The sequence below is a fragment of the Amphiura filiformis genome, chromosome 2 (genome assembly GCF_039555335.1).
Source record: "Amphiura filiformis chromosome 2, Afil_fr2py, whole genome shotgun sequence".
NCBI lineage: Eukaryota > Metazoa > Echinodermata > Ophiuroidea > Amphilepidida > Amphiuridae > Amphiura > Amphiura filiformis.
Window position 1 is genome coordinate 92,386,000 of NC_092629.1, and position 14,751 is coordinate 92,400,750.

Here is a 14,751-nt window from a genome sequence, read left to right on the forward strand (position 1 = left end):
ACCTTTTAACCTGACCTTTGACCTTAATGTTTCCCGAGGTTTATTGTCACCGAAATTGAGCCCCATATCCCTTACAGAAAATGAAATTACGGTATAAGATTTGACCCCAGATAACCTTTGACCTGACCCCTGCAAAGTGTTCCAACATATTCCCCCTGGTCATTAAGTTTGTTGTCACCGAGTTTGAGCCTCGTACCCCTTACAGATGTCCAAATAATGCATTTCTAAAATTTGACCTCTGTATGACCTTTGACCTGCCCTGTAAAATGTTCCCCTGGTCATGAGATTTGTTGTCACTGAGTTCGAGCCCTGTACCCCTTACGGATGTTGAGATAATGCAATTGTAAGATTTTACCCCCTTAATGACCTTTGACCCCAATTCTTTGTAAAACTTTTAGATACTGGCTAAAGGCGATGCAGGTATGCAAGTGACGACATTGTGTTATGTAATTTGTGGAAGAAGAAGCATTTTTAGTGAAAATCACATTTTGGCCATAATGACCTTTGGATGACCTTTGACCCCGAGTTGGTCATGTAACATGTGTGCCCCCACCCAATGGTCCTTGTGACCAAATATGGTCACATTGGCTTAAAGCATATGGCTACGATGGCTCGTTGTAAGTTTGACAGAAGAAAGAAAGAAGAACTGACCAAAAACAGAACACTCGCAAATTGGAAATTTGCGATTGTAAACACAGCAACAATCAGTACAAGTGAGTTTTTAGGTTACTCTTGAAACTATCTACAGTGGGGGAAACTCTGATGTTTAAAGGGATGTTGTTCCACAGTTTGGGTCCCTGTACACTGAAAGACCTATCACCAATTAATCTGTTGCTCCTGGGGACAACTAGACGAGTTGCGTCTAACGCCGAGCGTAAACCCTCTCTGGTTGGGATATAGATCGGCAAACAATCAGACAGGTAGATTGGTGACATTCAGTGACTTAATTGTAGATGTATAAGAGGATTTTGAACTTAATGCGTTTTTCGATGGGTAGCCAGTGGAGGGAGTCAAGAAGCTCGGATGACGAGTAGCGGCGAGGGACTTGGAATACAATGCGAGCAGCTCTGTTATGTAAGCGCTGGAGACGAGCAATATCGGTAGACCTGCAACCAGATAGAAGAGCATTAGCGTGAGTTTTTAGGTTACTCTTGAAACTATCTACAGTGGGGGAAACTCTGATGTTTAAAGGGATGTTGTTCCACAGTTTGAGTCCCTGTACACTGAAAGACCTATCACCAATTAATCTGTTGCTCCTGGGGACAACTAGACGAGTTGCGTCTAACGCCGAGCGTAAACCCTCTCTGGTTGGGATATAGATCGTCAAACAATCAGACAGGTAGATTGGTGACATTCAGTGACTTGTAGATGTATAAGAGGATTTTGAACTTAATGCGTTTTTCGATGGGTAGCCAGTGGAGGGATTCAAGAAGCTCGGATGACGAGTAGCGGCGAGGGACTTGGAATACAATGCGAGCAGCTCTGTTATGTAAGCGCTGGAGACGAGCAATATCGGTAGACCTGCAACCAGATAGAAGAGCATTATCGTAGTCTAATTTGGAGAGAACAAGTGCTCGCATTGCATTGCTACAAGTATCTTGATCGATATAACGACGAATTCTGGATATATTCCAGAGGAAGAAATTCAAAGATTTACACAAGGAGGTTATGTGAGATGACATGTTCGTTGCTGTATCAAATGTTACGCCCAGGTTTTTGATTGTAGCTGAATGTGTTATTACAGTACTACCAATGCAAATTGTAGTGTTGAGAAGGCGATGCATGTTATTTGGGGATGCAGCTATGAAAAAAAAAATCAGTTTTGGAATCATTGAGTTTGAGTTTGTTTTGTGTCATCCAGCAACGTATTTCTTCCACACAGGATGACAGCTTGAACAGAGCACTAGAATGCTTTACCTGGAATACTGGGGTTGAATATGAAATGAATATATCATCTGCGTAGAGATGATATATAATACCATGATTACGGATTATTGAGGAGACAGGTTTAGCATACATAGTAAATGCTTTTGGACCAAATATTGAATCTTGCCGTATTGGAACCTTTGCAAAGTAAAGACCTGGGTAAGTAAATAAGAAGAATGCTAGCTACGTAATGTGGCATAATATGCCCTACTTACTTGCAGTGATTTTGATTGAAAATGTGCAAAAGGCAATGTTGCTTGAAGGATCGGTAAAAATGTACATAACAGTATTGGCACCAATCCCAAAATTTTCTCCCGATTGATGCGTCTTCACCAACAATGTGACATTGCCTGATGCATCCATAGCAGAAGGTTCTCTCCATGATACGGGTGCTGACATTGATCCCTCTTCAACATTGGCGCTGATATCATATGGACAATTAGTTATCTTCGGGCCCAGAGTATCCTCTGTAGATTTTCATATCACAATTATTAATGATATTATTCCTATTCTGGAAATATACTATTGTCGTTGTTATTGCTGTATTTGATAAGCGTTCAATGATCTTTACCAGAAAATGTAACAAAGAACTGGTGGGACAGTTGTAGCAGACAGACACACACTGTTGGAACATTGATGGCATTATTAACATAATAAGTATCATAATTTGAACTTACGAGACTAAGAGGAAAATTTAAAAGAACTTTAATAGAACATAAGAAATTTTATTAATTTTACACCAGGGGGCTTAAGGAGTCGAAATTTTCTTTTGGTGGTTGGTTTTAGGAGGGTTAAAACTCTTTTGGGGTTGAGTTAGCAAACAAGCTCATAGGAGAGGGTTGACTCCCTAACAACCCCCAAGGACCACATTGCTCTGTTATGAGTAGACATGAATTAGGTATCAAATAAGAGCCTAAATGGATACGGTTTACAATGACAATCACGTCATTTACTTGAAAGTGACTCAAGTAAATATTAAAAAAGAATGAAAGTCTGAAGTAATATTATGATACAACTTCACTTAATCTCAGCAATGGTTACAGCAAAATTTCGTTCAGAATTATTTGGCGACATACACTCATAAGGAAATCCATTTAAAAAAGAAGAAGACAGAAATAGCAATGACTTTCTGAAATTGGAAATTGGAACCCTTCTAGATAGAACTTGGTGTGTTTTGTAATCATCGTGACCTATTGAAGCTTAATTGCAAGTATGTGACGGAACATGGCTTAACTTTATCCCCCCCCCCCCTCGCCCAATTGAGTGTGCTTAGGATGGAGCTTATCCGTACCTGTTGAAACAATAACAGAAAAATTGCAGGTTGCCAGATTTCCAGATTCATCTATAAATACGTAGGAAACATCTGTAGAAGATTCCACCGGAAACAAGTCGCCAGGTCTGTGTGTAGTGCTTTGTAATAGTGTAATTCCTCCCCAATCTACAGCAGAAGGCTCCAACCAAGACACAGACAACAGCAAGGTTCCCAACTCAGCGGATTCTTGAACATCAGAAGGACAATTGACGATGATGGGAGGAATCGTATCCACGTAGGAAGTGTTACCTACAAAGACTGATGAAAACAACACTACAATAATATTTTTGTTGAGATTCTTTTAAGATATCGACTATATAGTCAGTTAGTTTTGTGGGGTTCATTATCGAACCCCAACAGCCGGTTTTAGCTTGTATTTATATTATTTATCAACATAGGCCTATTTGTTTGTGATATTTCAAGCGTTTTAAAATTTCAAAATAATCCCATTCAATTACACGGTTGACGATGAAAATGTTACTGAATTTAGAGAATGCAATGCGGCCACCACCTGTTCCACATCTCACATTTGACCTCGCTTGACCTTTGGTTGATCTTTTCCTTGTCCTCTTTAATTAAATGACAAGTGCATTTGTCTAGGCTCCTAAATATAAATCATTGCAAATATTTTGAAATATTGTAACTCGGAACTATTCCAAAATATATTTCAAAATTTTGCTATGATATGATTACAAACTAAATCTGTTGGGAGTTATTAATGAAACACCATCATAAATTAACCTTTTATTTCCAAATTTTCCGTAGCTTTGCCATCTTTCCGGATTTTTTTAAAAGTAATTGCCCCCGGTAATGACCCACATTAAGAAACTGAAAGATATGCAACTGTGTTTGTTGTTGACATTTTTTGTTAAAAATTGTATGATAGTTTTTCATTTTAAAAAAATGTTAATTTTTTTTATTCGTGTGTGCAATACGTTAAACTGTGTATTACTTTTGCTCGAGAAATTAGGCAAAATAATGCAATTCCTCCGAGATATAATACGTCTAATGCACTACCCCATCGCGGCTCGTGCAATATTGTGTCTAATTTCACTCTCAATGCAGTATTAACCTGTAAGTGAAGATTCAGAGGAAGAGACGGATGATGCGGATGAGAGCGTGATGATTAAAGCATGCTTGTGATGCTCCACACGCCTTGCGCCGTGTGGGCGTTCTGACCCCGGGTTCTGACGTGCATACATATCGCTATTGTCTGTCCAATTAACTTAGACACCCAGTTTTTATTACGTATTGGAAAAAATATCCACTTTCAAAGAAAGTCATGAAAGAAAAGTGTTAACATTTGCTGAGACATAACGGGATTTTTTTGTTTCCAAAGCATTGAGTGAGAGTTTACCTGAAATTCTATTGAAATTAGAAGGTTTTTCTCAACACTTTAAAAATAATCCGGTAGAAGTTGGGTACCATTATTTTGGAAGGTCTCATTATACGGATTTGTAGGTATGGTGATTTTGCATAATAGTGGATGAATGAATGAGTAGTACATTAATTATACTCCTCACCAAAAATGTTTGTTCAATATAATTCAGTTCATAAACTGCAGACGTTTCTTATTGGCATATTTATTCTTAGTGTACTAAATCAGTGATCCCAGCTGTCCCTCAGCCAATTCGGCGTGGTATTTGAATCTTCTTCTTCTGTGCATGCTTGTGGCTTGACCCAATTCTATAATAAATACAAATTGTATGCCCTATGAATGCTCTGATGTTATTGGTGAGGAGTATAATCCACAATACACTCCAGACGCATAGTAACTTGTCCTATTATTTGTTATAATGCACCAACTGTGACATCTTTTGAGTTATTGTGAATTAATAAAAGCATCTATTATTATATTGCATCGATGATAAGGAACCAAGAAAAAATGCATTCAACAAAAGCATTGCATTTGCAATATATCGCGACAGTTCCTATAACAAATGCACTATGATCAAATAGGTTGATAACAACATTTGATTGAATGGACTACACTGCGTCATGATTACGGTGAAGGACACCGGTTCAAATCTTTTGTTTGGAGCCAATCAATAATTTCATGCACAACCTCTATATGCATGATTACAATGTTCAAACACCCCTTACTTTAAATAGATTATCCCATCAAAAGTTTCAAGTCATTAGGAATATTCGCCTGGACCCAGATATCTTGCTGTAAATCGGTCAAAATTGAATAAAAGTAGACATGGAAAAATGTTTTTCATCGCTTTTCTAAAAAATTCTGTTAGGTCTGACAGTATTTAGTAACTTTTCTTTCATGACTTTTTGCCAAAGTGAAAACTTTTCGAAATAAATCATAAAAACCGGGTGTCTAAGTTATTTGGACTGACAATAGTCTTTGTTCCAAGCTGCATTGTGCTCTTCGTCATGAAATAGCACAAACCGACTGAGACCGAGACCAAACGTGTATGCGGAAGAAATCTGTTCACTATGCTTATTCTTCAATTCAGTTCAAAATATCAAGATGGGGTAGCAGTCCAGATACTCTAGGACCAACTGTCTTAGCCCTTTTGCAATTATTCATCTGCAGAGTTTGCATGCCCAGTTTGGGAAAGATCAGTCCATACTAAGAAAATTGATCCATCCGTCAACTCCATCTGTCGTCTCATCGCTGGATGTCTTAGACAAGCATTAAAGAAACAGCATATACATAATACGTGGTATAGCGCCGCAGAGATCCGTCGTAGTGCAGCAAGTAGCAGAGCACGTCATCGCCAGACCACAAATGAGCAACACCATGAACCTGTAAAGAATCAGCTGAAGTCTAAGAAAACCTTCCTCAACCAAGTACACAAGCTGAAGGTACCAGAGCTGTCTTATGGAATGAGAGGTTTGCCAATCTTCCACAAACAACATCCATGTCCATAAAGTGCCAAAGAAGAACTGGGCTGAATGGAAATGCCCCAACAGACTGAGAGCTGGTACTGGCCGATGTAAAGTGACTCTCAAAATGTGGTGTTATCTAGACACCGAAGATGTGACCTGCTTATGTGGAACTGAAGCACAAACAATAGAGCACCTATTGCGATGTCCTGTATTGGAGCAAGAATACCAAGCTGAGGACCTTGCAGAGGACAACGATATATAAGAGTCGTGTCAAGCTGTATGCTGACAATGTTACCGTGATGACCTTTATCGAGTCTAGAGAGGACAGACAAGCTGCTGCTGCATCTCTTAACAAAGGCCTACTATAATTTTATTACGTATTTCTTGGCCATGGTGGAACACTGAGCAACGCTTGTAGCTTCACGAAAACACGCGAGCGTACACAGGGCGATGCGACTTCATAAGGGCAATGTCGGGGATTATACGACACAATCGATGGGGAGAGATGAGGTCCGACCAGGTCCGACCGAGTCTCCTACACAGGTTACGCTCCCTGTCACAGGGCGGAACCAAACTGGCTGATGTGGAGACTAAGTCAGTTTGCGTCGGTCTGATACTCGTCTTTGACCATGCGCAGATCTGGCTGGTCAGGAAGATATTTAATATCCCGAATTTATAATATGCCTACCAGTTCCATCTATAACCGATTTGCTAGAGAATATTTGTTACCATGTTTAATAAATTCGTATTAATCGTATAATAAAATGTGGCCAAATGTATATTTGTGTACATAGTGTGTGGATCCACTTTTCTACGGACTTCGCTACTAAGCATGTCGGGAAGGATATGGCGGTATGCTGACCTGGGTCAATATGTTCTGGGCAGATGAGGTCCGACCAATTGCCTACGACCTTGTGTGCGATCATGTGTAACAGGCAATTCCCGATAATGATAGAGGTTCCCTGGCGTACATCGCTATCGACAAGCGAATTTGACCTCGATCGTGTGCATGTACATTAAATCTGTGCATGCACGGTTAGATTAAGTTCACTACTCATTTCACAGATACGCATGGATATTTTGATCGGCCATGTTTTCTAGTTTCGAGAGCGGGACCGAGACTCAGGCTAGCAAATGCCATGTGCCTCGCGTTGCGCAGCTTCGATAAGCAATGCATTTCATTCACCAGAAAAAGTTGCAGCATGCCGTCAAAAATATAAACAAATAAACAGACGTCGTCTGCTGCCCAAACGATGACGTAACGACCATTTTAAACATACAAAGACATGGTTTAGTAAATAACTAGTGTATTAAAATGTAATAAAACATACTTTGCGTTTGTATCATATTTTTCTGTGTGTTTTCCTTTTTGACCAGTATATTTGAACAAATTGAAAAAATGTGGTAACAAGGTCAAGGTCAAACCACTTTGGTTTAATGGGGGGTGGGAGGGTTCAATTCCCCCATATTCAAGCAATCAAATGACTCTGACCCCCTCAAATGAAACCCCAGACCCCAAACACATGGAATTTCCCTTAATATTTTGTTGTTGTCACATTTTCAATCATCACAATGAGTCAAGTTCACCTTGCCCCCATGAAATGTATTAAATTTAAAGACCCCACTGGAACAGACCCCCTACTGCCCCATGCCTTATGAAAAAAACCCTATTTAATTCACATTGACTGCCCCTGGTTACGGATGGTGTCATCTTTTATTTACAGTCATTCAGTCATTTAATAAAGGATTTATCTTGGATTAATCAACCCAAAAAGGTCAGTCGGCACAACTGCATCACTGTGCAAGCAAGCACAGCAAATCATATCCAATGTATGGGATTATTTCTTAACAAAGGAAACGGAGCAGCGAAGCTTTGGACTTCCGAAAGATAAGAGTGCTATCCAGAACACTATGGAAGCAACCGGGATTAAATCTAGGTCAACCCTCTACAAGATTAGAAAACATGGACCTAAATCTCCAGTGAAAAGAGGACCCAAAAGGAAGCGGATAGTCGACAGTGTAGATGATTTTGATCGAGGTGTTATCAGGCGGCTAATTAGCAATATGTACATAGAGAAGAAGTGGCCAACAATTAACTCAATATATGATGAGGTCAAGATTGCAATCAACTTCCAAGGTAGCAAGTCATCACTAAGAACAATTTTAAAAGACATGGGCTACAAATATAGCAAGAGGCCAGAAAGACTTGTTAAAGAAAGGCCAGACATTGTTGCCAAAAGACACGACTACCTGAGTAAAATGAAACAAATTAGACAGCTTACCAACTGCCCTGTCGTGTATTTAGACGAAACTTTCCTCCACCAGAATCATACAAAGTCCAAATGCTGGGTAATTGCTGGATCAGGAGGATTTCTTATTCCAACCGGAAAGGGAAGCAGGTTAATTATTTTGCACGCTGGGTCAAAAGAAGGATTTGTTCAAGATGCTCTCCTTTCATTTCAATCCAAGACGGGATCTAGTGATTACCATGATGAAATGAACGGCAACGTTTTTCTGGAATGGTTTACCCATCAATTTCTGCCAAATATACCCCAACACACTGTCATCGTCATGGACAATGCACCTTATCATTCAGTTCAGGAGGAACGAATACCGACGATGAACACAAAGAAAGCCGAAATGCAAGAGTGGCTAACAGCTCAAAATGTAGATTGGTGTCCAACCATGATCAAGGTGCAGCTTTATGCACTTATTCAGATGCACAAACCAAGGTGTACGAAGATGGTAATTGACGAATTGGCAAGATCCCATGGTCACTATATTCTGCGACTGCCCCCTTACCATTGTGAGTTGAATCCTATCGAACTGATTTGGGGGCAAGTCAAAGGTGACGTTGCAACAAAAAACTCAACGTTCAAGATGGTAGACGTTAAAAAGCACCTTGAAAATGCACTAGCAAATGTAACGCCTGAAAATTGGGCTAAAGCTGAGCAGCATGTCATCAAACTTGAAGAAGAAATGTACAATAATGAAGTCAGAATTGACACAACACTACCGGAGGACCAATTGAACAGCTTCAGATTCCAAATTGAAGTCGACGATAGCAGCAGCGAAGAGTCTGACTCGGACTCTGAAGATGACGATGCCTATGCCAGTGCACCAGAGTTCCCCGCTTGGAGTTTGAGTGAAGTGTAAACAGGTAAGTCAGATTATAATTTACAAATTGTCCTTACAATTCAGCATCGAAGTGGTTACGTAATTCTCTTGGTTACCGGATCACGCTACTTTGGTATGCCTTCGAGTGCCATATACTTTATGTGGTGATCATTTCGATCGTGGTTCATTACTCTAGCGCGTGATCCCGTTGACATAGTAACATTACGTAACTTCGATACTGAATTACATGAAATTCAACATGCATGCACATGATCATCATAGGGTTGTGCGCTTGTACACAATGTTTTTCATGATTTACTTCATTGATTTTGAATAGTGCAAATCCTTGACCTGCTAACCAGTCGAGTACGTGTCGCATAAATAATCCTACCTGCAAAAAGCAGTCATTTCTTTCAGTTGAGCTGCTCACAAATACACAATATGCAATCGATCCAAGGTTTATCAAATCAGTTTGTTGTTTACTTTGTGACTTGTAAGTGTCACTCGCGTAAATTTTTGGTCTATTGGAATGCCCCTGAATTACTATGCCAACTACTTCCGGACCAGCTCCAGACTGACCCTCGCCTTCGCCGCTCAATTAGATCTCACGACGCATACTGCAGTTACTGTTCGTTTTCCTATACACAATACACAGTGCTCTTACCATTGACGCGTGACCTCTACAAATAGCGTACGTTAGAAGTATGGGATTTGCCTAGTTAACGTCGCTGTGTGAAAAATAACCGGCCAATATTAAAAGTACTCTTCTAAAATTCTAGAAAATATAGTTTTGTAACATGTCCTAAATTTTTAGCTAATTTAGATGTTTGGAAATATTCGTACTTTGGTGTTTTAGTGTATGTTATAGGTAATAGTACATTGCCTAGTTAACGTCGCTGTGTGGAAAATAACAGGCCAATATTAAAAGTACTCTTCTAAAATTCTAGAAAATATAGTTTTGTAACATGTCCTAAATTTTTAGCTAATTTAGATGTTTGGAAATATGCGTACTTTGATGTTTTAGGAAGGATATGTAAACGACAGATAACACCAAAAATATGAAGAAATTATTTCCAAACCGTGTTAAGTCAACAATCATTATGTTGCTCATTTTCAAGAATGCTGGTTAACAAAAAGCAGACCATTGTCTTATTTCGTGAACAAAGGTCCACATACCATTGTTTCCTTGCGTTTCCCTTATAATCATTGCGATACCGCACATATAAAACAGACACATGTGCACATCTAGGCGCCAACCCGTCAGCTTTATCGTAATGATAACAGCTGTTAATGCCTCGATAATGTCTTGACATAAATTAAAAAAAATACATTTACATTTATTTTTGAATGTCATTACAATTCATATATAGTATCCTTTTCAACACTGACATTTTTTCGTTGAAATCGGATATTCCTAAGTTATGGAATTCCAAAGTGTAAAAAAAAATGTTTTGTGGAAAAGGGATCAAAATTTACATCTAAAAGTTGCGGAGGAAGTTTCAGTCCGAAACAATTTTGTTAAAACATTATTAGCATTACAAATTTGCAAAAAGTCTATAAAATTTTTTGGCTGTTTGTCGATTCACGGTCGTGCCCAGAATTGCCTCTTCGCCAAGATTAGAGTCATGCGGTAGCATGACCAGCAAGTTAAAAAAACACCCGACTGATAAAGAAGAATAAACAGATGCACCGCGAGACTATATTTACACGAAACAAAACGCTATTGTTCTATGATATTTTTCGCTGTCTACAAAATATATCTAAAACCATGCTAAATCTTATTTACTGTCCAAAGTGTCATATTTTAATAACTCATTATTTCAAAAAGTTACACCAATCTTACAGTCAATCCGATTGTTTGATAATAAACAAACATTCTTGCTTTATTTCAAGCGGTATCATAGCCAAAATCAGTGGCAAATCATAGCTAATCATACTGATATCCACAATATTTCGACACTGTTACAGCCATACATGGCTGTCACTGTCGCACTACTTTTTCAGATTCACTTTCAAATATACCCTAGCATTTTCCTAGATACCCTACATACAAAATCTGGATCCAAATCGCCAACAAATCAAGTTTTTCACAATTCTTTTATTCTTTCCGGACCACAGCATATATTCATATTAATAAATACTTCACTTTCACACCTCATTATATCGGGACGTCCCTGTGGCGAAGCGTTTAAGGCCATGGACTTCTAATCCATTTATGAATTTTTGCTCAAGTTCGAAACTTCGCACCACTTTTTTTTAAATGTTTTATTAACCAATTTATTGTCAAAAATCAAGAATAACACCATTTCGAACATCCATTGCTATTGTGATATTATATTTTTTTTAATCAAACAAACATGTTTGATTTTTTATTCACATTCACAGATGCTTTCACCATGCCTGACTATAAATGACATCTTCGTCATTTAAAACACATTTATCAGTGTCTCTGTTACCAGCTCAGACTGAAATTATATTTGGAATAAATATTATAAATTGTCACAAATTAAAATCACAAACCGCGAAAGATCGCAAACAACTGCCCCTGAATATTGATATTAAGAACCACAAACCGCGAAATTGGGATATCCAACTAGATTGCCCCGTAAGGCTACAAAGAATCACACACCACGAAATATGGATATCCAACAAGCTTAAACTATAAATTAAGCTCCCGATAGAGAGCAGGGCATGAAGGGAAATTAAAATCACAAACCGATAAAGATCGCCGACAACCGCCGCTTAATAGGGATATCAAACTATATTGCCTCGCAGGGCTACAAAGAACCACAAACCGCGAAATTTGGATATCCAACCAGATTGCCCGCAGGCCTATCGATTATAAAGAACCACAAACCGCGAAATATGGATATCTAACAAATTAAGACTTCAAACCGCGAAAGATCGCCAACAACTGCCGCTCAATATTAATGGCTATAAAGAACTACAAACCGCGAAATTCGGATATACAACTATTGCCCCACAGGGCTTCAAAGAACCACAAACCACGAAATATGGATATCCAACAAGCTTTTACTATAAATTAGCTCCTGATAGAGGGCAGGGCTTGATGAGGGAAATTAAAACCACAAACCACGAAAGATCGCCGATAACTGCCGCTTAATAGGGATATCCAACTAGGTTACCCCGCAGGGCTACAATGAACCACAAACCGCGAAATGTGGATATCCAACTAGATTGCCCGCAGTCCTTTCGATTAAAAAGAACCACAAACCGCGAAATGTGGATATCCAACTAGATTGCCCCGCAGGGCTATAAAGAATCACACATCACGAAATATGAATATCCAACAAGCTTAAACTATAAATTAGCTCCCGATAGAGGGCATGGCTTGATAAGGGAAATTAAAATCACAAACAGCGAAAGATCCGCCGCTTAATAGAGATATCCAACTAGATTGCCCCGCAGGGCTACAAAGAACTACAAACCGCGAAATTTGGATATCCAACTAGATTGCCTGCAGGCCTATCGATTATAAAGAACCACAAACCGCGAAGTTTGGATATGCAACAATTGCCCACAGTGCTTCAAAGAACCACAAACCACGAAATATGGATATCCAACAACCCTAAACTATATATTAGCTCCCGATAGAGGACAGGGCTTGATGAGGGAAATTAAAACCACAAACCACGAAAGATCGCCGATAACCACCGCTTAATAGGAATGTCCAACTAGATTGCCCCGTAGGGCTACAAAGAACCACAATTTGGATATCCAACTAGATTGCCTGCAGGCCTATCGATTATAAAGAACCACAAACCGCGAAGTTTGGATATGCAACAATTGGCCCAACAATTGATCCAACAACCCTAAACTATAAATTAGCTCCCGATAGAAGACAGGGCTTGATGAGGGAAATTAAAACCACAAACCACGAAAGATCGCCGATAACCACCGCTTTATAGGATATCCAACTAGATCGCCCCGCAGGGCTACAAAGAACTACAAATCGCGAAATTTGGATATCCAACTAGATTTCCTGCAAGCCTATCGATTATAAAGAACCACAAACCACGAAGTTTGGATATGCAACAATTGCCCCACAGGGCTTCAAAGAACCACAAACTACGAAATATGGATATCCAACAACCCTAAACAACCCTAAACTATAAATTAGCTCCCGATAGAGCCCCAGATAGATTGCCCCACAGGGCTACAAAGAACCACAAACCACGAAATATGGGTAACCAACAAACTTAAACTATAAATTAGCTCCCGATAGATGGCAAGGCTTGATGAAAACCACAAACCACGAAAGATCGCCGACAACCGCCGCTTAATAGGAATATCCAACTAGGTTGCCCCGAAGGGCTACAAAGAAACCGCGAAATTCGGATAGCCAAGTAGATTTCCCCGCAGGGCTACAAAGAACCACAAACATTAAAACACGATTATCTTGCCTAGTCGGGGCATTTAGACGCTTATGCGCATTTACCAGTTCCGACTTGAAGTAGGTCTAAATCGGACTTACTCTCTGTGTCTCTCTGGCATTGTCAACATTGGGTGTGTGTTGTTCGTATTTTCTTTACATATTTACGTTGCCTTGAATAATTTAAGTATATTAAAATGTATATTGATCATCGTGTACGCCTCTTAACATTACAGTCACGCGTGATGAGCAAGTTTTAAAAATAAACGACTGATAAAGTTTGATTTCATTATTTATTGTCATGAATCAAGAATAGCAACTTCAAACATCTATTTTTCGTTTTATTCGTTTTATGGAGCACTTCGTAACCTGATGACTTTCCAAGCTTGGAGCTGCTTGGGTACATTCATAAAAAGAAAAGAAATCTACCAAAAAGCGTTGACAACGTAAAGAACTCAGAAAAAAAAAAAAAACCCACCTCGGCTCACTTTTTGAAACTTGGTCCCATTTTGAACACCAACAACAAATCAGTATTTTTATTTTATTTCAATAGATAGTTTGCAAGAATATTACAAGCCTACTTGTATTAATCATGATTATTATATATAAAACAAAAACACAATAGGATATTGGTTTACCATGCAAGAACAAGATAATAACCTTTCAGGTCGTTCCATAACAAATTAATATCGCATCTGCACATTTAAGATACGTAACACTTCTGGAAATGTTTTAGATTGATATAAATATGATAAAGTTTAAATCAGTAGCTTTTACAAATGGGACCAAGTTTCAAAAAGTGAGCCGAGGTGGGTTTTTTAAACTTGCTGATATCTTTACGTTGTCAACGTTTTTTTGGTAGATTATACTTTTTCGTGGGGAAGAAACTAAGGCAGTATCAAACGATAAATTTAATGTCTTTCAAGCGTTAACATGTTAGAAGTGAAAGTTTGTGTCAAAGATGCAAATCGCATAAACTTCTTTTATCACATCATGCAGTTATTGTTAACTACATGTATGCACACAACACAGGGGCACTCACAATAGGCAATTGAACCCTACTGGTAGCGCTGTATCGTAGCTATTTGGGATGAACTAGTTAGTATCATATATCAAAAAGTATAAAAGCTATAATTTTAGTACTTGCTCTCTGTTTCAA

General features: G+C 38.8%; 2 protein-coding genes across 2 annotated transcripts in view; one reads left to right on the forward strand and one right to left on the reverse strand.

Moving 5' to 3' along the window:
- The window catches only part of LOC140146838 (extracellular tyrosine-protein kinase PKDCC-like), a 214,068-nt gene that overhangs the window by 39,386 nt on the left and 159,931 nt on the right, over window positions 1-14,751 (reverse strand). The gene's annotated exons all lie outside the window — the stretch shown is intronic.
- On the forward strand, window positions 7,994-9,238 carry LOC140144801 (uncharacterized). Its single transcript, XM_072166606.1, has one exon. The coding sequence runs from the start codon at window positions 7,994-7,996 to the stop codon at window positions 9,236-9,238; it is 1,245 nt and encodes a 414-aa protein (XP_072022707.1).